The 24,873-nt window shown below is 42.4% G+C and overlaps 1 protein-coding gene across 1 annotated transcript; it reads right to left on the bottom strand.

Moving 5' to 3' along the window:
- Positions 1-5,440: 5,440 nt before the first annotated feature.
- On the bottom strand, positions 5,441-23,336 carry F2R (coagulation factor II thrombin receptor). Its single transcript, XM_037801273.1, has 2 exons — positions 22,892-23,336; positions 5,441-8,428 (listed from the first exon to the last, which is right to left on the bottom strand). The coding sequence occupies exons 1-2, from the start codon at positions 22,977-22,979 to the stop codon at positions 7,233-7,235; spliced, it is 1,284 nt and encodes a 427-aa protein (XP_037657201.1). The 5' UTR covers positions 22,980-23,336; the 3' UTR covers positions 5,441-7,232.
- Positions 23,337-24,873: the final 1,537 nt, after the last annotated feature.

Genomic DNA, 24,873 nt, shown 5'->3' with positions numbered 1-24,873 from the left:
CCTTCTGGGACACCAATGAGTCTTATATTTGGACGTTTCATATTATCTATCATATCCCTGAGGTCCATTTCGATTTTTTCAATTTTTTTCCCCATTCTTTCTTTTATGCTTTCATTTTCCATTCTGTCATCTTCCAGGTCACTGATTCGTTGTTCAACTTCCTCTAGTCTTGTACTATGAGTGTCCAGAATCTTTTTAATTTGGTCAACAGTTTCTTTAATTTCCATAAGATCATCCATTTTTTTATTTAGTCTTACAATGTCTTCTTTATGCTCTTCTAGGGTCTTCTTGATTTCCTTTGTCTCCCGTACTATGGTCTCATTGTTCATCTTTAGTTCTTTGAGTAGCTGCTCTAGGTGCTGTGTCTCTTCTGGTCTTTTGATTTGGGTGCTTGGGCTTGGGTTATCCATATCGTCTGGTTTTTTCATATGCTTTATAATTTTCTGTTGTTTTTGGCCTCGTGGCATTTGCTGAACTTGATAGGGTTCTTTTAGGATTTGTAGACCAATTGAAGTCCTTATCTCTAATTTATCAGATCTACAGCTTTGTGGAGTACACTTTCTCTAACTAACCAGCAGGTGGCGTCCACGAGCCACCTGTTCTCCACAAGCCAGTTCTCCCCTGCTTAGCCTTTTTGGTGAGTGGGGGAGTGAGTCTTGTGGGGTCCAATTGGTGTACCAAGCTTGCGTGTGTAGTTGGTGTTGCCTGCCCTGTATATGGGGCGTGTTTCTGGGCAGTCAGGGAGGGGGCGGTGGCTCTAACAATCAAATCTCCCTGGTGATCCTAGAGTTTTAAGGCTGCTGCAATAGTCTAATCCTTCAGTTCAGTCCTGCCACAGTTTGTCTCTGCCACTGACCCACAAGTCCTTGGTATTGGCGTATGGCTCCTGAGACTTGCAAGTGGGCCCCTCTTCCAGGCCATGCACCCCCTGGTCCTCTGTTGAGGGATGACTGTGCTATGTCACAGGTGAGTGCCGTCCCCCCAGGGCAGTTCTGGGCTGCTGGGCTGTGTAGGGAGGCTCCCAGTCTGCTGAAATGATGGCTGAATGGGGCTTTGTTAATTCACACTGCTCTACCTTCCCAACTCTGGGACAATCAGCTGAGGTTGCAGGGAAGGCTAATGTCCACGCCCAGTTTTGTGGTGTGTGCCTGTTATTTGAAGCACTTCCGTCACACTGGGTTGTCTGGGGCAGTTCTGGGCTATGGGGCTGGCGATCGGCAGGAGTGTTTCCTGTCCACCAGGATGATGGCTGTGAGCAGACACCCCCCTTTTCTTGGGAAGTTGTGGTGTTTAGTGAATTTTCTCAGCCACTGGATTATTGCGTTTTGTCTCAGAGCTCTCTTAGTTCTGCTCTTGACTTGACCTGCCCAAATTGCAGGTCTTTGAAGCTTTATGTATTGGGCTTCTTAGAGTAATTGTTTTAGAAAAAGAAAAAAGGATTAAAAAAAAAAAAAAAGGGCCCTCCTCAGAGATCTAATGGGTTATTGAAATGCTAATAGACAAAGCAACCAGGGCCATTAAGGAAAGGTCCACAGGGCAGAGAGATCAGCTTTTCTTTGGGATTTGCATATGCGCCTCAGGGCCTGAGCTCGGGCCTGAGCTCTGCCCTTCCCCTTTCTATGTTCACCAGAACTCCAAAAATCCTCCGCTTATATTTTGGAGTTTTTCGTGTTGTTTTTTTTCTATGCCTGTCTCCTCTCTGCTGGGCTGGGTGCTCTCAGATTCTCTGGTGTCTGGTCTCCGTCTATCTATGGTTGGAGTTTGGATCAGCAGAATGAGTTTCCGATAAGGGCTGCCACTGCAGTTCTCCCTTCTCCTTCCCGGAGCTGACAGCCCCTCCTCCCACGGGACTGAGCCTGGCAGGGAGGGGTGTGGGTCCCCTGGCCGCAAAAACTTACAGATTTCGCTGATCTCAGCAGTTCCACATTTTCATGAGTGTTGTATGAAGTATGCCCAAAGTCAGATTGCTCTGTGGTGTCCAGTCCACACAGTTCCTGGCTTTCTACCTACTTTCCTGGAGGAGTAACTAAAACATACAGCTCACCAGTCTGCCATCTTGCCTCGCCTCTAGAGCATCTATTTTGAAAAATAACAATGGAAGAGGTTGTAGGTCCCTTTCTGGTTAGAGTGGAGATCCTGTTTCTGATGGCCATGAGCTGAGACAACTGCTGACTCAGTCAATATTATCTATTCCTGAAACATTTGCAGAGGGCCCAGCCTCAGAAACTGAAAAATGCTTGTGTGTTAACAGAATTCTTGTTAAGTGGAAATAGTTTTTCCATAGAGTAAGACTCTTAGCCATACCTTATTAGAATTTTAAAAAATTGATTTGAAATTTTCGGAGGTACTTGATTTTGCTTTAAATTCCCCTCATTTCCTTATTCCCAATTTGTGTTAGATGGCAGAGGACTGCCACCCAAGGGCAGGAAAGCAGCACAGCCCTTCTTGGGGTATTAACACAGCCTTCTGACTCTGACATTTATGTCTCTGTTTTCGTTAGGAAAAACCTACAGGCTGTATCCACTATGCCTATTATAAAAAAAAAAAGACACAGAAAGCTACTTGCCCAATGCTTTTTTTTTTGTTTGTTTAGGTTTAGGCTTGGTTTTAAGGTTAGGGTTAGGTTTGGCTTGTGGTTTGGGGTTGGTTTTGTGGTTCAGGTTGCATTTGGGGTTGGGTTTGGGGTTGCTTTGGGCTTTTGGTTTGGGCTTGTGGTTAGGGTTACTGTTAGATTTAGGGTTAGGGTGAATTTTAGTGTTAGGGTTTGGGTTGGGTATGGAGTTGACTTTAGGGTTGGTGTGGAGTTTGTGTTAGGTTTAGGTTTAGGGTTAGGGTTGGGGTTCTGCTTGGGTTTAGGTTTAGGTTTAGGGATAGGATTAGGGTTAGGTTCAGGTTTAGGTTAGGGTATCATTAGAGTTGGTTTTGGAGTTGGGTTTGGAGTTAGGTTTGGGTTTAGGTTTATGGTTATGTTTAGGGTTAGATTTGGGTTTAGGGTTAGAGTTAGTGTTGGTTTTGTGATTATGGTTAGGGTTGTGTTTTCTGTTGGGCTTAGGTTTAGGGTATGGTTTAGGATAAAATTTAGGCATTAGTATTAGTGTTGGATATGGGTTTGCGGTTCAGTTGGGGTTGAATTTTGGCTGGAGTTTGGGGTTAGTTTTAGGGTTAGGTTTAGGTTTTGTATTAGGGTTGGTGTTAGTGTTAGGATTAGGGTTAGTATTGGGCTCAGATTAGGCTAAGGGTTAGGTTTAGAATTGGGGTTGGTTTATGATTGTGGTTGATTTAGGAATTGGGGTTTTGGTTGGGGTTGGGGTTAGCATTAGGGATAGTTTTACATTTAGGGTTAGGCTTTGGTTTGGTTTAGGGTTAGTGTTAGGGTTCAGGTTATGATTAGGGTTAGGTTTAGGTTTAATTTTTTTTCTTTTTTTTTTTTAAATCTTCATTTTATTGAGATATATTCACATACCATGCAGTCATACAAAACAAATTGTACATTCGATTGTTTACAGTACCATTACATAGTTGTACATTCAGCACCTAAATCAATCCCTGACACCTTCATTAGCAAACACAAAAATAACAAGAAGAATAATTAAAGTGAAAAAGAGCAATTAAAGTGAAAAAGAACACTGGGTACCTTTGTCTGTCTGTTTGTTTGTTTCCTTCCCCTATTTTTCTACTCATCCATCCATAAACTAGACAAAGGGGAGTGTGGTCCTTATGGCTTTCCCAATCCCATTGTCACCCCTCATAAGCTACATTTTTATACAATTGTCTTCAAGATTCATGGGTTCTGGGTTGTAGTTTGATAGTTTCAGGTATCTACCACCAGCTACCCCAATTCTTTAGAAACTAAAAAGGGTTGTCTAAATTGTGTGTAGGAGTGCCCACCAGAGTGACCTCTCGGCTCCTTTTGGAATCTCTCTGCCACTGAAGCTTATTTCATTTCCTTTCACATCCCCCTTTTGGTCAAGAAGATGTTCTCCATCCCATGATGCCGGGTCTACATTCCTCCCTGGGAGTCCTATTCCACGTTGCCAGGGAGATTCACTCCCTTGGGTGTCTGATCCCACGTAGTGGGGAGAGCAGTGATTTCACCTTTCAAGTTGGCTTAGCCAGAGAGAGAGGGCCACATCTGAGCAACAAAGAGGCATTCAGGAGGAGACTCTTAGGCACAAATACAGGGAGGCCTAGCCTCTCCTTTGCAGCAACCGTCTTCCCAAGGGTAAATCCTGTGGTAGAGGGCTCAACCCATCAAACCACCAGTCCCCTATGTCTGTGGTCATGTTAGCAACCATCGAGGTGGGGTAGGCCAATACCCCTGCATTCTCCACAGACTCCTCAAGGGGGCTCTACATATTTTTTTCCTTGTTTTTTTTTTTTTAAATCAACTGTATGAAAAATAAAAATAATTAAAAAAAATAATTAAAAAAAAATACAATAAAAGAACATTTCAAAGAGACCATAACAAGGGAGTAAGAAAAAGACAACTAACCTAAGATAACTACTTTACTTCCAACATGTTCCTACTCTACCCCAAGAAAGTTACCTAATATAGCAACATTTCTGTGAACTTCTTCCTACTATACCCATCAGAAATTAACAGACCATAGTCATTCCTGGGGTACTAACACAGCCTTCTGACTCTGACATATATGTCTCTCTTTTTGTTAGGAAAAACCTACAGGCTCTATCCACTATGCCTATCAAAAAAAAAAAAAAAAAAAAAAAAAAAAAAAAGACACAGAAAGCTACTTGCCCAATGCTTTTTGTAGTTTTTTCTTGTTTTTCTCTTCTCCATTTGTCCCCCTAGATCCTTTCTCCAGGTTCCAAGAAGCAGACTTTTATGGAGGACATCATCCAGGTTCCCTTGACCTCTGGGTTTTGGTTAAGATCAGGAGCAACTGGAAGCCTCGGCAGATCAGTGGGCAGGAGAGGGGGGTAGTGAATTCCTCCTCCCCCTTTGGGCCTCGGGGTGTTACTGGCTTCAGCCATTGCTGGTCCCTGGGGTGCATCTTCCTCCCCTGTGGTGTCCCTTGGCCCTGCCCACCCCTCTGAATCACCCCCTCATTAAATGTTCTTCAGTTTAACCCTTGGCGAGCACCATCCTGAGAGCCCTGAAAGATACGGTAATAATGTATTCCAAACAGATACCAAGCACAGTTTCAAGTTTATTAACATAGGTTACACAAAATTAAAAAAAAAGAACATAAAAACAGTGGCATTTTTAAAGTACAGACTGATAGTACAACGAGTCATATTAAGTCAGAGGTGTATTAATATTTACAGACTGAATAAACAATGTCAGTCAATCCTCACTGATTCAGATAAAATGAATATAGTAACTAAATTAATAAAATCAGTGCTAGTTTCTACTTAAATTACAGTTAGATTACATTTATGTAATTATACTACAGTATTTGGAAATAGTGTGCTCTTCTAAATAGGTAAACATTTGCCTTCTACCTTTCCATTTTTTGGTTTTTTTTCCCAATCATTTTTCATAAGGAGAAAAATACATTTCAACCGGACTTTCAAATTATTTGTCAAATCAATTGATAATTTGCTGTACTTAATACTCATCATGGGGTTAAAAAATGTCTTTATAAATCATTTCATTAATTTTTGAGAAAAATGAGTGGGAAATAGAGAAGAGTTTTGCTGGATTTCAAAGTCAATTCCATTTTCTTCTGTTATTTCTCATCAGACTGACATAATTGATTCTTCAAAAAAAACTGATTTGATGAATTTATCAGGCAAAAGTTTATAAATAAAGTATCCAGTTAATGTTGACTGAAGGAATTATTTTAAAAAATACACTTCCTGTATTACATTATCTTTTCATCTCAACAGGAAGAAATAACCCAAATGCTCAAAGTTCTTTGACAGGCCTTCCTTCTATGAAACGTGCTTGGTGACACTGGCTAAAAACACTTATTTTACAATGACATTTATTACTCATGTATCACACTCTATTGCAAACTATTTATGTGTGGGTCTACTGTGGTTTTTCTTTTCTGTTAGAGAAGTTGTGGGTTTATAGAATAATCATGCATAAACTACAGGATTCCCATGTACACTGGGTTTTCTTGATGACAGGTGTGAGCCTCACTCAACTCTGTATCCCCAGCACCATTCAGTGTGCCCACAGCACAGAGAAGGTGTTCATGTTTGCTCCTGAGTGTTTCCACATGAGAACTTGCCTTGCAGGATAATTACTGGAAGTGAACCCTCCTTCTTTCTCTGTTCTTATAATGGGTAGAGAAATCTTTTATATTTGCCACCTCCCAGGACGTATGTCCGTTTTTGCCAATTTCTAATGAGCATGATGAGCCCCCAACCACTCCCAATCTCTCTGCTCTCTGGGATGCTCAGCTGTAACCGCCAGCATCTGAGGCCGGAGGGTTCTGGCCAGTCTGTGTCTGAAATGGCCCTGCCACGTATCTACCATTTGGGGTCCTCCATCAGAATAAGCAGCGTGAACAGGCACAGATCCAAGGGTGGGCTGCTTGGATGGCCGACCACATGTCACTAGTGGGACTTACACTCATTCTTGGTTTCTATATGCAGGGTTTCAAACCTTAAAAAAAATGCTACCCATATCTAAAGGGTTTTTTTTTCCTCATCTGTTACAATAATTTTAAGAATTCAAACTTTGATATGTTTAAAATGAAAAGCACTAAAACTCTTTCTACACACAGATAATACTAAGCCTTACCCCTTAATAATGTAAACATTGCTGTCAGACATTTTCACGCTGCAGTTATTTGCAAAAGCTGCATAAAGCCGAACTACGAATGTGGCACTATTGGTGGGCATGTTCAGATGTTCAGCACTAAACTCTACCAACCTAGAACTTGTATATTAAATCAGAGGTTATTTTCACAATTTCTGGGAAAAAAAGGGGACTTTCAAAGTGCCTATCCATAATGCACTGCAAATAATATATATATTTTTATATATAAATCACCTAAATATATCAAAAAGTAATATTCGGCTATTGCTGTAGCATTGGCAATACTCCCTCTGAATAACACTGTCTTCCATTTCTGTTATCGTTTCCTGTAATTAACAAATATGTATGCTCAATGACTCACCAAAGAAGGAGGAATGTGAATCATACATGTGTTGTTTTAGATGGTGAAGTAAATACTTTTTTTGACAGGATTTAATAGAAACCTCATGTTATTCACTTGTTTAACCTTTCCTTTTTAACCTAACAACAGTCTCTTTTTCTAAGTTAACAGCTTTTTGTAAATGCTGTTATTCAAGTTAGTAGAGCAGGTATCCATTTTACTTGCCATCAACTGGCCACTGCTGTTGTAACTGCCGGCATCAGAACTTTCTTTGCCACATAAGATACTGTAGAGGTACCTCTGGCACTCAGAGGATGCATAATAGTAAACCAAGGGGTCAATGCAACAGCTTATGCTGCTGACACAGACACAGAGGAGGTAGGCAAAGTAGGCAGCCTCTGTGGCGGAATTATGAGAAAAGAACGAGTAATGCATAATCAGAAGGACATTCGTGGGTCCAAAGCAAATGACAAAGATGCAGAAAACCGCAGCTGATAAGAACAAAGCCCGGGACTTCTTGTTCTGGTTGGCAACTGTGGAAGAGCTAAGACAGCGAATGATACACACGTAACAGACTGTGGAAATGACCAGTGGCACAAAAAAGAAGACAGCCGAGAAGGCTGAGAAGTAATACGCGTAATAGCCTTCGAGCAGGGTTTCGTTAAGCACATCGTGACAGGTGGTGATGTTGAGCCCCGGGACCCGGGTGGTTTGCTCTTTGAGGAGAAGAGGCACCACTCCCCCGAGGGCCACAGCCCAGATGGCCAGACAAGTGAAGGAAGCCCTGCCCAGAGTGCGCCAGGACAGGGACTGGATGGGATACACCACAGCCAGAAACCGGTCGACGCTGATGACTGTCATGAGCATGATGGAGGCGTACATGTTACAGTAAAATGCTGCCGTGATGAAGCGACACATTTCAGACCCAAATTTCCAATCGCTTCCGGAAAAGTAGTAGCTGATTTTGAAGGGGAGCACAGACACGAACAGCACATCTGCCGTGGCCAGATGTAACATGTACACCACAGCCGGCTTCTTGATCTTCATTTTCAAGACAAACACGACGATGGCCAGGACGTTTAGAGGAAGGCTCACTATAAATACGCCCGTATAAACGGAGGGGATGAAGAGAGTCAACCAGCGGCTGGTCAGATATCCAGAGGCATCTTTTGAAATGAACACAGGTGGTCGTTTTTGAAGAGGGTTGCTTTTATTGATGAAACTTAATCTGTCTTCAGTTATCCAGCTTTCGTTTTTCTCCTCAGAGTCTTCATTTGGAAATGGTTCAAATACATCAACGGATTTCCTGAGTAAAAATGACCGGGGCACTGCAGTAGCATTTTCTGCTTTTGATTCTGAAAAATAAAATTCAAACAATGAAGGAATTGAAAAGGCAAAAGAGACAAGTAGAAAGCACATTTTACTTCTGTTTATTTTTTGTTTGGGTGGTAAAGAACATGTGATGTGCAAATGGTTTACAGACTTTTTCAGTGACTTAGCAAACTCAAAATATTATATAATGATTTGTTTTGACTCAAGCAAAAACTCTTAAAACTCTGCTCCTCAAAGGGACAGAGGTGAGTGATACACTCCCAGAGAGGTTTTACCCTGCCCTGCAGGTGTCAGGAAAGCCTGAGTCCTGGCAAGAAGGAAAAAGCAGTGATTTCTTTTTTATACTAGCCACCATCTCTATAAACAAATCACACCCAGTATATTTGGGAGATTCTTGTCCAAATGACTTCTCTCGCCACCATATTCCTTCACATGCACACTTTCTCTATTTAGTTTGCCACCATCCTGTGAAACCCATCCCTCCCAATGGAAAAATCCACATAGAAAGTTGAGGAGACTTCTTAAAGGTTATGGGGCTAGAAGCAAATTCAGAGTAGAACCCAGGGTTCCCAATTCCATGGCCATTATCCAATTGTCATTGGACAGTAATTTGTCTCTACTATCTTTGGTTTATTTACAGAGTAGAGTATCCCAAATCTCTCACTGTATTTGGCTCCTACCACCTACTACCTCAGTCATCATCCTGTCTCCTTCCTCGGTAGTTCTGGACCACTCACAGCAGGTTGATGGTGTTCTTTAGCTCAGTTCTAGAATACTACATACGTCAAGGCAGGTGCTAGTCCAACCAGGTTCTTTTGAGTAGCAATCTGATGTCAAAATAAAGGTTCAGCTGCAAACTTCCTCCTTTAACCACCATCTTCCACCAAAAAGATTCATTTGAAATGTTCATCAAAGAAATGCAACACTTAGCAGCTGGAATTCAATCAGCTGTTCCTTCCAGGAAGCTCTCTCAGCTCAGTCTCAGAATCATTAAAATGGCATTTGAAGAATACCTGTTTGGCCTACAGAATCTGGCAACCTGCCTGGAGTATCCCGAGTGGAACAGGACATATTATCACATTGTAAACTATAAAAATTAATACAATGTAAGAAATTATTATCCTTCCCTTACCACTCCCATGTAGTTTGCTTTCATTTGTCCATTCTCAATTATTTTAAATTAAATGGAATCTAGGCTCTTCTTCCCTCCTATTTAGCAAAGTTTACATTTTCAGCATGATGGGGGGGGGCACAAAGAGGTTGCAAAGTATATAGGCCTGGCGTTCAGAGCTGTAACTCAAATTTCAAGCTCAGCCTCCTTTCTGGAAATATTCCTTTCTTCCCTTTGTGTGATGCATCTCACTTACTGTGTATTCACCTTGACCTAGTCAAGTGGAGGCCTGGCACTCTGTACAGACATCCTGGCATGTGAGGCCACTCAAAACCATAAAGAATGCATGGGAGCTGAAAGATAAGAATGAATGGATTCCAGTACTTTGATTTCACAATGACGTGTGTCCTTAAAAATCTAGGGAAATCTGGTCAGATTAAGGGATTCTGTGTACATATATATGAATCAAGACACCACCTAGAGGAGTGATACTATTTGAGAACTATCATTACCTTCTTAGGTACTATCATTAGGTCTTAAAGTAAATGTGTCATTAGGCACTACCTCTTTATTTAATACTTTGGCAATAACTATTTGCTTTAAAAACAAAGTCTTCCTTGATTAGGCCTTCTCTGGCAGTACTGTGTTTATGACAGGAACATTACACCCACTGAAACATGAAATTTTTATAGGCTGGAGCCCAGGAAGACTGCATAATCCCTTGATTAAATATCACTGCCTAAGGTGTAACTATTTCTTGCCACCACAGGTCTGCTATTCTGTTTTTTGTGGAATTAAAGAAAGTCAGCGAAATACTTTTTTTAAAAGTATATACCAGCATCAAAGAAAGAGAAAAACCAATGCAAGGTGACCAGATATTTCCAACTAGCTCACGCCCCTTAGGCTGAAATTTGGACGAGAATCTCTTTTCTGTGGGTCCTAGCACAATGCACTTGGGTCAAGGAGAAAGGGCCTGTCAACCTGCCAAACACTCTCATGACTCATGGGTGTTTTGTTGTTAGGCTATACAGTTTCACCAAAAAACTAGCTCAGGCCCTAAAATCAGTTCTCATACTTCTTGTTAAGGTTCCCTTGCTTTAAGCTTCTCTTAAATGGTCCCAGTGTAGTTTTGTTGTTAAATACAGCATAGTAATAAATAGCTTAAATACAGATTCTCTAACACTGGAAACTTTAAAAATTATTGAGTGAGGTGACACTTTTTTTCTGATTTGGAAGAGATCTGGTCTGGAAGCAGAGGGCTGACTAGATGATCTTTCAAGGTCCCATTCAATTGTGGGATTCATGATGTGCCAGCTTCCCACGATATGCCAGCCTCAATTCTGACTCAGTCTTCTGCCCTGAGGGATGCATCCTTTTTGGGAATGAACAAAGCACAAGTCTCAGGACTTTGTCCACATTCCCACACAAAGCAGGAGAGTTTTGCACTGCACTTCTCCATATGTGAAAAAACACTGTAGGCTAAAGAGAAATAAAGAAAAGAAAGATGGAAATATAGTAGAAACATTATTAATTATGTCAAGCAGCATTATTGGAATGCTCTACTCCCTCAAAGTCAAACAAACACCCTTTTCCAAGGAAACAACCAGCATTCCTCAAAGAAATGGCTAGTCCCTGATCTGGGGTAGGAAGTGCACAGATGAGCCCGGAACATCTTCAAAGAAAACTAAGTCAGGTCAGAGAGGCTCAGTCAACCTGAAGGGGCTCCCACTGGAGGAACATCCAAAGAATAATGACTGAAATGAATTGAATGTTTCATTTATGGTAAAATCCACGAATTCATAATGATACCCAAAGGAAAATAAAGTGTTAATGGTCACATTTGGAGGAAACTAGGATACTCCTTCTGAAAATTGGTAAATAGAGCAAAGATTCAAGCATTTACCCTGTTTTGTTCTATGAAACTTGAGGGAAACCATGGAGTCAGTGAGGGAAAGCTCTTTTTTTCTAACAAAAACTACTTAATGAATGCAGCAACAGTGATAAACTTAGCGAATCATCATTTGTAAGCTCTTAATGAAATAACGGATTGAGACCAATGGCCATCGAAGGTTGCTAAAACCATTAGCCATTAGGTGAAAGGCTGATGGGGAATTTAACAATGGGCAGACCAGACTGACAACACCTGAATCCACTGAGTGATCAAGAGAGCAAGCTCCATGTGCTGTAATAGGATGTATACAGGACCACCTCTGAGGCAGTCACAAACTGAACCTGAATTTGATCAAGCTTCTAGATCTTCTCACCACATAAGAGAAAATGCAGAGGACAGACAGGGATGCTGAACAACCCCCCCAAGATGCAGTCAGCCAGCTCCAGTATATAGGCAAGTCTGTAAGACAAATGGCTCAGTTTCTTTGACAAAAAACACAAACAAAAACAAAGCAAAAACAAAGCAAAAAACAGCCATAAGAAAAGGAGGGCAAGGAAATAGTTACAGATTAATAGAGATTTAAGAGACACAGACGTATCAACCAAATGCCATGGCGGACCTTGTTTGATCCTGATTTGAAAAAAAACAACTATTAAAAGATATCCATTAGACAGTCAGGGAAATCTGAACACTGACTGAATATTAGGTGATAATAAGGAATTGTTGTTAAACAGTTTTTAGGAGCTATGTTAGAATTGTGGTTATATGAAAAAAGAGTTCTTATCTCTAAGGACGTATATTGATGTGTTTATGGATGAAATGATATTATGTCTGGGATATGCTTTAAAATTACCCAGCTGGGGGATGGAGAAGGTGGAGATATAGATTGAACAGGTTTGGTTGCGTTAATAAAGCTGAAGCTGGAAGGCAGGTATGGGAGTACTTACACTACTCTCCATTTTTGTGTACATTTGAGTATTTCCATCATAAAAGGTAAGAAGCAAAACAAACATTTTATGCAGATTTACTTGCCACTAGAAGCTAAGGGCAAATGTTTTTGTTTTGTCTTAGTTTGGGAGGGGGAAGAGTTCTTGAATGTTTGTGGGAACACAGTTGTACATGCAGATGGTTCACTCGATACCAACTCCTCAAAGGCAGCTCTGGAATAGGGCGGAGGTGGTATATGAAAAAACAACATTTTTTTTGAGCACCTAACATGTGCCAGCTACTTACCTTATCTCATTTAACTCCAACATTTTTATGAGATAAGCATCATAATTCCCAAATTATAAATGACAACATGGAGGCATGGAACGGCTAAGTAACTAATCCCAAATCATACAGCTACTGAGTGGAGGAGCCAGGTTTTAAACCCAGAGATGCCTGGCTCTAAAGTTCATTCCCTTTGAACCACACCACATCACCCTGCCTCTTTAAAAACCTGTGATTAACAACCTTCTAAATGAGTATCATTTACTTCTCTTTGCATTTCACCACACAAGCAAATCTGCCTATCTTTTTAGCTATAGCAGGTGGTACGTGGGCATGTGAATATATAAGTTAAGGTGACAATGCCCTCAGTTGTCATTTGGTAATTCTGGAGTCTTGCTGACCTTGGCTACATACAAATACACACCAAAAATCCAGCCTTCACAGACAGGAGCAGGATGAATATAGTAGAGAGACAGTCAAGGATAAAGGAGAAAAACAAATTTTTTAAATACTGTTCTAGACAGAGAAGAAACAAGAGCAGTAATCTCTGCTGCAGAAACACAAAAATAAAAAGTAGAATGAAGTAAAATGCTGACCACAGGGTCAGGAAGAGGCTGCCAGTGTGGAAGGCTGCCCCCCCTCCCATGCCACACCTAGGAGCTGAGACTCTGCTAGAAGCACGGGGAAGCAGAGGGCAGAGAAAACTGGAGGAAAGGAAGTTATAAGGGAGTGCAAAGACAACCAGAAAATGTAAATGTTGGGCATACCCAAAGCCATAGCAGGCACAGAAGGCAACAATGGAAGAGTGGGGAGCCTTCGTGTAGAACCTCATGGAGGCCATAGCATGTTCTGGGGTTAGGCATGCTAGCAGGCCTCCCTGGAAACTACTCTGTTTGCCCCACTTTCCCCATTCCTCCGGGACTGTTCTCCACCAAGAATTACAGCTGCTGAGCTCCATGTTCTTGGAACATTGCTTTTTACTTTCCAAGGTGACAGCAAGTTAAAATGAAAAAACTAATTCACATCCACCTCAACCAAAATGGCAAAGTAAGAAGCTTCAGGGCTCTGTCCCTCCACAGAAACTTTGAAAACCCAGCAAAAACTGGCAGAAAAACTTCTTTCTCAAAGCTCCAGAAAACAGTTAAAGGATTATAGCAGTAGGGTGAGTACTGAGTGAAGAAAAAGGCCACTTAAATAGGATCTCTTGGCGCCAAGGTTGGCACCTTCCTCATCCCCTCATCAGCTCAGGGAAGAAGCGGCCTTAACTGCCAGTGTGGATCCCTGGTCTTGGTTCTGGAGGAGCAGAGTAACCGTTGTGTACATACCGGGAGCATGTATTTCTGGACCAATCTGTGTGGTGGCCTGAGGGACTCTCATACCATAACTTGTTCTGCATGTAGAAGGGGCTCACAGAACTCTCCTACAGAACTCTGTGGGAAAGCAGGTAAGTGGCTGTCTGGGGTGAGGGATTGCTGGCTGATATAGTGCAGTGCCAGAGATCAGGAAGAAACTACTTCCTAAGGAAGAGAAGACATTGGTATTCTTAGGTTCAAACGCATATGCCCAAGACAAAACATATGCACAGAAAGGCCCCGGGAGGCCACTACACTTTGGCCTGGAGCTGTTCTCCAAACTCAAGGTATGGATAAGCTCTGCAGCAGAGCACTTGCACAGGTCAATATGCAAAGACAAGGAAAGGTATATTCTTATTCTATCTGTCTCCATCTGTCTCTCTCTCCCTAGTTCCTGGCATTAAGGAAAGCTCTGTCATAATACAAGTGAGACACAAGCCTAAGGAACTGATACCTCAGAGTTTAAATTCCAGCAATAACACATAAAGTATCAAAATGTCCAGGTTTCAACAAAAGATTACAAAACATATGAAGAAACAGGAAGTGATGACCCAGGCGAAGGAGAAGATTAAAGCATTAGAACCATCAATGAGGAGGATCAGACCTGGGACATTACTGAAAATGACGTAAGGAAAAAAAAACCTCCTAAATATGCTCAAAGAGCTAAAGGAAAACATGGACAAAGAACTAAACGAAATCAGAAGAAAGAGAGATGAATACAAAGAGAGTATCAACAGCAAGAAGAAAATTATGAAAAGGAATCAAACAGCTGAAAATCACAGTAACAGGAATTTAAAATTCTCTAGAAGGGTTCAACAGCACTTTGGAGCTTGTGGAAGAAAGAATAAATGAACTTGAAGCTAAGACAATTGAAACCATCCAGTCTGAGGAGGGGAAAGAAGAAAGAAGGAAAAAAAGTGAACAGAGCCTGACGAACCTGTGGGACACCATCAAGCATACCAGTATACGCATTGTGGGAGTCCCAGAAAGAGAAAGGGGCAGAGATAATATTCAAAGAAATAATGGCTGAAACCATTACAAATTTAATGAAAGACATGAATATATACATCCAAGATGCTCAATGAACTCCATACAGGATAAACCCCAAAAGACCAATACTTTGCCCTGTTATAATCAAACTATTAAATGCCAAAGAGAGAATTCTGAAAGCTGTAAGACAGAAGCAACATGTTACATACAAGGCAGCCTCAATAAAGTTAACTGCCAATTTCTTATCAGAAACTATGGAGGCAAGAAGGCATTGGGAAGACATATTTAAAGTGCTGAAAGCAAAGACTTGCCAAACAAGAATTCTGTGCCCAGCAACACTATCTTTCAAAAATGAGGGTGGGATTAAGACATTCCCAGATAAACAAAAGCTGAAGGGCTTTGTCACCACTAGACTAGCCCTACAAGAAATGCTAAAGGGAGTTCTGCAGGCTGAAAGGAAAGGATGCTAGACAAGTTACTGAACCCATAAGAAATAAAGATCTTTGGTAGAAATAATGACATGGGTAAATATAAATACCAGTACTATCGTATTTTGGTTTGTAACTCTGTTTCTTACTTCCTACCATCTAAAAGAGTTTTGAACTCATAATGTATAAGTATGTAATTTGTGACAAGAACTACATTAAGGTGGGAGGATGGATAGGTATAGGAACATGGTTTCTGTATGCTGTTGAAGTTAAGCTGACATCAAACCAAAGGACATGGTTATAGATTTAGGATGTTACATTTAAGCCCCATGGTAACCACAATGAAAATATCATAGAATGTGCAAACTTATAGAAACAGGAAGTAGAGTATAGGTTACAGGGTGCTGTGGGAGCAGGAGCAATGGGGAGCTAATGCAAAATGAATGCAGGTTTCTGTCTGGGGTGAAAAGAAAGTTCTAGTAATGGATGGTGATGAGGGTACTGCAATGCCGTGAAGGTGATTAATCCCACTGAATGGTATGCTTGGGAGGGGTTGAGATGGGAAAATTAATGTTGTATATATGTTTCCACAATTAAAAAAAAAGAGAGAGAAACTAAAGAGATAATCACAGTTAAATGCAATACATGGGGTTTAAGAATGGAAGAGAAAAGGCTCAAAAGGACATGAGAAATTATTGGAGTAGAGAATAAAAGCTTTATATCATTAAATTTCTTGAACTTGATAACTGTACTTAAGGTGATTACATAAGTGAATGTCCTTTTTCACAGGAAATGGACATGGAAGTGTTATGTGTTCAGGAATATGATGTGAGTAACCTGCTCTCAAATGTTGAGAAAATAGATAAGTGTGCCGGTTTGAGTGTATTGTGTCCCCCAAATGCCATTATCTTTGTGGTTTTGTGTGGGGCAGGCGTTTTGGTGATGGTTGGATTTGCTTGGAATGTGCCCCACCCAGCTGTGGGCAATGATTCTGATGAGATGTTCTCATGGAGGCGTGGCCCCACCCATTCGGGGTGGGCCTTGATCGGTGGAGTTACATAAATGAGCTGACTCGGGGGGAGGAAGAGAGTGCAGCTGGGAGTGATGTTTTGAAGAGGAGCAAGCTTGCTAGAGAGGAACGTCCTGGGAGAAAGCCGTTTTGAGGCCGGAGCTTTGGAGCAGATGCCAGCTGCCTTCCTAGCTAACAGAGGTTTTCCGGAGGCCATTGGCCATCCTCCGGTGAGGGTACCCGATTGCTGATGTGTTGCCTTGGACGCTTTGTGGCCTTAAGACTGTAACTGTGTAGCGAAATAAATCCCCGTTTTATAAAAGCCAATCCATCTCTGGTGTTTTGCATTCTGCAGCATTAGCAAACTAGGACAATAAGATAGAATGATACGGCAAAGGTAGCAAAATGTTATAATTAGTGGATCTGGGTATCTGGGTATGGGTGGGGTATGCTGGAGTTCTCCATATGGTGTTTGTGTTATTTTTGCAACTGTCTTGTTTGAAATTATTTCAGAATTAAAAGTTAAATACCCTAGTTCTCAATAAAGGCTGTTAATGATCACCAATTCCTCTCTGTGCCAAGCTGCCTCCATCCCCAACCCCACCCAAGTCCTTCTGCTGTTTCTAAACCTGTACACTAATACATAAGGTCGTAGATATGATTGGGAAAACCATAAATGGCACTTCAAAGAAAGTGGAACTCTTTTTTGCAAAGCTAGTTAGGTTACCCATTCAGCCAATCTTGGGACAATTCGCTGTGCCTGCTGCACTGTTTCAAATTAGGGGTGGAGCCTTAGTAGTTGTTAAGAAATCAATTTACAGGGTTGTGATGCACATTTAAATAAATAGAATAGTGTAGAAAATATCACAATGCATAGCACATAGTAACAGTGAGTATTGTACGAAACTTTGTTTCATATTTATATAGACACTATGATAGTCCATCATAGCTATGGCACACACAGAACTCCTGGATCACAATATAAAGGGTATTTCTTATTATTCTTGCTGTTGGTTATCAAAAAAGAAATTATTGGAAAACACTTCTACAGTACTACAAGACCTGGATTTTAATTCATCCTAGATTTGAAATACAGTGTGGTTTTATAATGTCCTTTCCTAAAGTTAAATAAATTTGTTTTCACATGAAACTCTCTGGCATTTCAAAAGGCCAAGTTCTTTAAAAGCCAAATTTTCAGAGACCGTAATGGCATTTTACCTAGCAAAACTTTGTTGGCTGCCTTGGTATGGGGGTGGTTGGGAGTCCAAGGCTTTAACTTCGGTTTCTCCAAGGCAGGCATTTCAAGTACCATCAAAGCCAGTGTGGGAGAGTATATCTAGAAGCTCGTACCCAGAAAAAAAACTTCACATATCGAGAGAGTTATTTACTCTGATGGTTTTAGGCATAAGCAAGAGAAGGAAAAAAAAAACAAAACAAAAAAAAAACAAAATGGAAGAAGCCACAAAATAGGAGAGCAACAGAAAATTCTGAATGTTGAAATTGCAAATTCCTCACCAAGCACATCACTGTGAAAAATAAACCAAGGCTGGGGTTCCTATGACAATCTTCTGATTCCTAGGATGTGTTTGTGAGTATCTGCAGAGTAAGGGGGGGCCTCATGAAAAATAGCTAAAGTGGAGTTCCCCCGACACAAAAAGCCACACACTGTATTATTCCACATACATGAAATACCTACAATAGTAAATCCACAGAGTCAGGAAGCATGTCAGTGGTTGCAGGTGCTGGGGGGTTGGAGGGAAACAGGGAGTAAGTGCTTAATGGGGTGGGGTTTTCTTTTGGGGTGAAGAAAATGTCTTGGAATTAGACAGAAATGGTGGTTGTATAACATGGTGAGTGCATTAAATACGACTGAATTACACAGTTTAAAATGGTTACTTTTCCATTATTTCATCTCAATTAAAATAAGTAAGTAAAAAAATAAAGTGGAGTTCCACTGAAGAAGAGGGGTGTCGTGTAGGAGCCTGAAAGAGAAGGCACCTGTCTAAAATGAGAGAGGGAAAGTAATGACCCAAAGTCCAGCTGAGTTCCAGTTTTTGAGGGTGACAAGGACAAAGGTGAACTGGAAGGAAAGGGCACAGGGAAAGGACCTGCCAGAAGCAGTTTGGAAAAGGAGCAAATTCAGAGCTGCTGAGAAACAGAAGTTCGTGTGTACAATGCATTGTTTTGTTTGGACACAAAGAGCTGAGAAATGAGGAGTTTGGAAGGTGGAAGGATAAAGTGGAAAGGCAACCAGCAGAGATGATCAGAGAGGCATGCAAAAGAACATTCCTGGGAAGGGGCCAGGAACGTCGGAAAATAAACACCTTCACACAAAGGAAGAGTAGACAAAGCAGGAGAGAACCTACTAGCAGGATAAGTCCCGTAAAAATATAGGCAAAGCCACTAAGAAATACTATTTTTAAGAAAAGGTATTTTGGGGTAGAAAATTACTTACTGGTTTATAAAAAAATTTGACTTTCATCCTTCAGAGAGCTTTCTGGTCTGCTTAGGGAGGATTGCTGTCGAGCTTTGTGTCTTTCTGTTTAGGTTTAAGACCATCCTCTCTCTGGGAAGGCCGGTTAATTAGCATATTCATGAGTAGGGATCTATTTATAGCTGGTAGGCCTTATCTATAAATCTGTTAGCAAAGTAAACAGCAGGCTACCACAATCTGTGCATAAATGATTACTAAACATCTCCATGTGCTCCTCCTGGGTTACCAAGCAAATGGGCTACAGATTTTGCCCTCTAGGGGAGCTGTGGAATGCAGGGGTTTGCTTCTCTACAGAAAAAGGGGCTGGGGGCCTGGATGGCTCCCTCAGTTGTGGTGGTGTCATTTGAGCCTAAACTAGCACACTACACTTGTGTCTTCTTCATATGAAGATACTAAGACAGGTCTCTCTTACCCAGTAACAGCCCTGCTGAATTTTCTTTTTTTTTTTTTTTTTATTTTTATTTATTCAACGAAAGGGAAGGATTTAAAATTCCATTTTAATTCAAGCTCATCTTCTTGGTATTGGGCACCTTTTTAGTCAATTTTGTTAACTGATCATTTGAAATTCTGCCAACCCTCCCAGCTTTGAGCTATATGCAAACTAGAAAAATAAGACATTTGAGGGCTCATTCGAGCTTTTGGGAACAAGATTGGTTAGACAAGGGCAAAGCAGGACCCCTGAATACACCAAGCCTCTTCCAGTAACTGCTCCCCAGATAGTGATTAATTAATCAAAATCCTTTGGGTATATCCACAAATAACTATGAAGCCTTTCCACTCCCTAATTCTACTGCTCTTCCCCATCTCTTCCACATTAGGATCACCAAACTGTCATATTCTGGCGGAAGTGACGATATCCTTTCTATGACTTTTCTGCCAATCTGCCTGACTAGAAATCCTATCTGAAAAGAAATGAGGTGAGTTTGGTATAATTTGGTATTAGTGTTTCTATGTGAACTACCTGTATATCCCCACTTTCATCTGCAGTCTAATTTATTCCAAAAATTTGCAAGGTATCACCAAGCAAGCTCCTCCAGCTGTACTTTCTGGAACTTATCACTTTACCATCTTTGAAAATCAGGATACTTGCTCATCTCTAGTCTTCTAGAAGGCTGACATTCTCCTAGATTTCTCACAAATAATCAGTCACACTGTCACGTTCACATCTGAAAATTCAGTATCCTGGGATGGAATGTCTTCAGTCTTGAATTCATTTTAAGTGGCTCTTTGACCACATCTTAGTGAGTCCTTAGCGAGTCATTAAGAAATATTTTAAGTACCCCAAACATTGTTCTAGGGAGTATGAATATAAAGTGAAACAAAAGTAAGCAAAACTCCCTGCCTTCTTGGAACTTTCCTTCTAGAGGTTGGATGCCAGCTTGCCTCTCTACCCACTGCGAAATCCAACCACATGAAATCTGAGTTGCCCACGTGGGGTAACCTGTAACGCCCCCCTTGCTACATGGCCTCCTTCACCACCTGCTACCCTCTTATCCTTACAGGGATTTTTCTCCATGCAGGGGCCTTTCCTTGATCCGTCCAAATCTCTGTTTATATTGGTCATTCTGGTTTCTTCCCAAGTCTTTATAAAATTAATAAACACCGCCTTTCCCTCTTAGACACTGGCCCTCTTTGATGAAGGCAGGTCATCGCATCTAAATTAGCCTCGAAAAGGAATGCAAACTGGTTAGTGAACTTATGAATTTCTCAATCAATTTGTTCTAGATATCATGGGGATAAATAGAAGTTTATAAAGTCAGCTTGGGAGATGAGAGACCCAAAAAGTGACAATGCAGAGAATGCCAAAATGAGTGGGAAGAAAAGATCTGAGAGTGCTGAGGGAAAACTCCAGTGGGTGGGTGGGGTCATCCCTCAAGGGGTTTGATTAAGGCTGGGGTCTCATGAAGCTGTTGATCCTGGGCAAGAATTTCTGCTTCTGAGCAGTGGCATATCAAGGTGGGGGTAGGGGGTGTTGAATGATGGGAGTAGCCTCAGGGAGAAGTAATTTTATCACAGATATTGTTTAAAATTGCTGATGCAATGTGCTAACAAAAAGCAGACCTATTTTTAGCTAATTTTATTAGTGATTTTAAACTCTGTTAAAGACAATGCACCACTTATTGCTTGCACCCAGGGTGCATGGACTGATGGGTCCCACTGTCTCCCTCCCTGCATTTGGTATGTTCTGAGTCTTGGTTTCACAGTTGGCAAAAGAGGATAAACACCCACCTTAACAAGGTTTTCAGAGAGGGTAAAAAGGGATAATCTAAGTAAGATGTCTCATGGCCCAGGAAATACAATGCTTAACATATACTCCTTTTCTCATCTCATCCTCTTATCTTCTTTTCCTTCCAAAGTGGCCCCAGGATCCAGTAATAGATAAATTAGCCAGTGTTTGTTCAGTTGTCTGTCCTAGCTACACCAGTATTGTCTGCCCCTTACACAAGGAAGTAAGACCTGTGGCAGGAACCAGGAGTCTTTAATTTCACTCCCTAACTGAGGACAAAAACGTTCCTGGGGAGCCATGTGAGAAAAGGTAGCTTAAGTGGATGCAACACTTGGATAAACCTGTTCTCCATCTCCACATCCAAAGCTCAAACAAAAACCTGTTTTCTGAAAAGCATGTTCTGAAATAAAATTGAGCAAATTACCAAGTGGTATCTGCAATTATTTGTCACCACACACCATTTTTCAGGAGTTCTCCACATTCCCCCAAACACCATCAGAGGTAACGCTCATGGCTTATGCACAAGCAGGCTGGTTGCTGCTAAACTTTGGGCTCCTGACTGGGGGCACTTAGTTTTCCCAAAAGCACCTCCTTGAAGCAGAGATGGAGAGCGGAGAAAATGCTGTCTTTGTCCACTCTTCATCTTGATGTGACTAAACTTTTTTTTTTAAATATATAACTTTTTTTTAATGAGACAATATTAAGCACACATTTTCGTGGATAACAAGAAAACCAGCTTGAATTTGATTCAAGCTGAAAAAGTGGCTAAAAGTTTATCAAATACTATGGCTACCAAAAAAGTCAAGTTTTTTCCCCTCACTTTCTAAGCGCCTTTACAGGATGAAAACATCTCTGTCCTTCTGAGGGACTAGTGGTGGAAAACACATTTATTTGTTAAGTAGCCAGACACTTAAAAATACACTGTTGGTGGGAAATGTCTTCTGTGTGGTAAAACAAAAGAAGCAACTTGGAGCAGATCAGACGCTGGTATCCAATAGCGTCTGAGGGAGCTCGGTTCTGGAGAGAGGACCCCCTTTCCTCCACTCACTTGGAAGAAATGGCTTCTAGGTAACAAGCAGAATCTTCCAAGCGCAACCACCACCCTGTCACTCGCACTGTGAGCCACCTCCTGTGTACAAGTCCCGTGCGGGGAGCTGCTGGTACTGATTCTCTACTCAACGTGCCAAGGAGATAGGCTTTTCACTACACACTTTCCTTGCCTATAAAATGTACGAGAAAAAAATTCCAACAAAACAAAACTTCAGCGGGTCAGTTACTCCACTTTATATCGGAAAAAAAGAAACGTTTATAGATGGGGCAATAGGAGATCCTTTCTTGGCGCGGGGGAGGGGAGGTCTTGGGCGATCGGAGAAACAGGCCACACAATGACAACAAATGCATTGGGGGACCGCGGGCTCCCACAGAAATCCGGCCCCATCCACTTCCATAACCGTCATCCAGTTGCAGGCCATTTGCATCCTCCAAAACCGAGTCCAAAGGAGCATCGGTTGATCCCGCGAAGGGGAGTGGGCAAGCCCCACCTACATATCATTGGGGGAAACTCTGGATCTCAGCCTAAATGCCTGTTTGTCTTCTGGAGGAAACTGAGGCAGAGGGTGCAGTCAGGAGTACCTCTCTCGAAAAGAAGAGCAACCTGTACCTAATTAGTCGGGACCATCAGCCTCCCTCTTCCTCCCCGCCCGTCCCGTACCCGCGGAGGCTCCCGGCTGCTAGGCTGGAGGTGGTCAAGGAAGGAAAACCGGGCAGCTCACCTGCCTTGCGGGCCCGGGTGCGAGCGGACAGTAGCGGACCACACAGACTGAGGCCGGTCGCGAGGAGCAGCAGCCGCCGCGGCCCCATTGTCCGAAGGCTCCGCGCGGTTTGCGCGGTCGGCGCGGCTCCCGGAGCCTGGACCCGCCCCCGGCAGCTCAGGCTCGCCGCACTCTTCTTCCTTCCGCTGGGTCCAGCAGCCCGTCCGTGCGGGTGGGCAGGACGTCGCCGTCCGTGGGCAAGAAGAGGGTTCCGTGTGCCTCCGCGGAGAGGTGCCTCTGGAGGCAGCGCAGCGGGCGCGGGGGCGGGACTGCGGCGAGCGAGTGGGGACGGGCGCCCTCCCGCGCGAAGTGTGCGCCTAGACGCGGTCGCCGTCCTCCTCCTGCCAGTCCCTCCCCCGCGCGTCACTCCGCCGCTGCTCAGCTGTTCTCCAGGCTCGGCGATCCCGGGCAGTCCCCTCCCTGCAGCGCGGCTCGGTGAGCCCAGTCTCCCCGCGGGCCGGCTCCCGACCCCAGCAGCCCGCCCCTGCCAGGCGGGGGAATCCAAGCGACGTAGTTTTTCCTCTGGAAGCTCCCGATGACTCAGCCTTGGCGGGGTCTTGGGAACAGGGCCATGTGGCCTCTTTGCTCCCTCGGCCTTTTATTACCCTCCTGGGTTGCGAAGATAACAATGAACATTTGACTAAGGATGCGTCCATCTCCGGGCCAGACCCCTCTACCTTCCATTCTGTGCTTGATGCAGAGGGCCGGACCTCAAGCGAGAACTGCGGCCCAATCTGAGTTTGGTATTCAGCTAAAAGTTTGAAAGTTATTTTTGTTTTTGAAACTTACAGATAGTGGATTAAAATGTTTATCCTGTAGCAAAAGGGCTGCCCTCTAATGAGAAGGGGCCTTTAAGTTTTGACAGAATTGTTGACATTCTTTATTCGTTTCTCTTTATTTCGCGAAATTGGACTTTGCATGTGTGGGCACTTCTTGCTTATTTCACGGACACATTGACCGCTAGTGGAACTAACCGTCCTTTACCTCATTCTAGCTTCTCCCTCGCTCTCTCTCGGGCGCGACTGTAACTTCCCCACTTCTCCTCTAATGATAGCTTTCAATCCGAGCTGCACATTAGAATCACTTGTGGATCCTTTAAAAGAAGCATGAATTCTCTGGGGTCAGGGAAAGGGTATTGTCTGTGCTGGGGTTAGTAATAGGAGTCTCCTGTGTGCGGGATGCCTGCAGGACGAAGTGTCCTCGGAACTTTTATGGGATTCCTCATACTTTCTTGGACTAAATTCATGTGTTTAATAGAGTTTGGTCAAATTCAAGTCACAGGGCGAGGGCACTCAAGCCGCTGGGTAAGGGTCCTCTGGAGGACATCCGGGGCTGAAGTTCTGCGGGGAGCAACACGCGCCTTATTTTGCTAAAAGAACATTTCTGCTGATCCTGTATTTTAGACCGCAGCAGGAAATGGGTTCCCCTGCCCGGCTCTGTTTCTAGGAAAGTTCACCCGCAGCCTCTGCTCCTCTCTGCTCAGGGCAACCTGTGGCTGATAAGCTGCAGTTCAGTCACTGGTCAGGTTTCCAACGCTTTCTTCGAAGGGAAGTTCGTTTGAAGAGTGTCATTTCCCAACGAGAGTCCTGCCACTTTAAACCAGAGGAGAAAATACAAGCAGGGACCATCTCGTTCTTGCCTATATTCCCCCATCATCCTCAGAACACAGCACCTGTTCAAATAATTGAATTTGTCAATGAAATAACGTTATTTAAAATCTTTCCCAATTCAATTCTCCTAGGAAAATAAATCCTAAAGTATATGTAAACCATTAAAATTATCTATTTATCCACTCCCTATTAACGGATACCATTTTTCATTGTTCTTAAGATGATATTGATTTTAATATTCATTTTTAATTTACGTACCAAAGCAAGGAAAAGATGCTGCCAATTAAACTGACATAAATCGATTGTAGGAAACATTCCAATTTCAGGGTTGTT

This window comes from Choloepus didactylus, chromosome 13 (genome assembly GCF_015220235.1).
Source record: "Choloepus didactylus isolate mChoDid1 chromosome 13, mChoDid1.pri, whole genome shotgun sequence".
In the NCBI taxonomy this organism is placed as follows: Eukaryota; Metazoa; Chordata; class Mammalia; order Pilosa; family Megalonychidae; genus Choloepus; species Choloepus didactylus.
The sequence above is the reverse complement of the archived record's forward strand: the minus strand, read 5'-3'. Positions and strand labels throughout refer to the sequence as shown.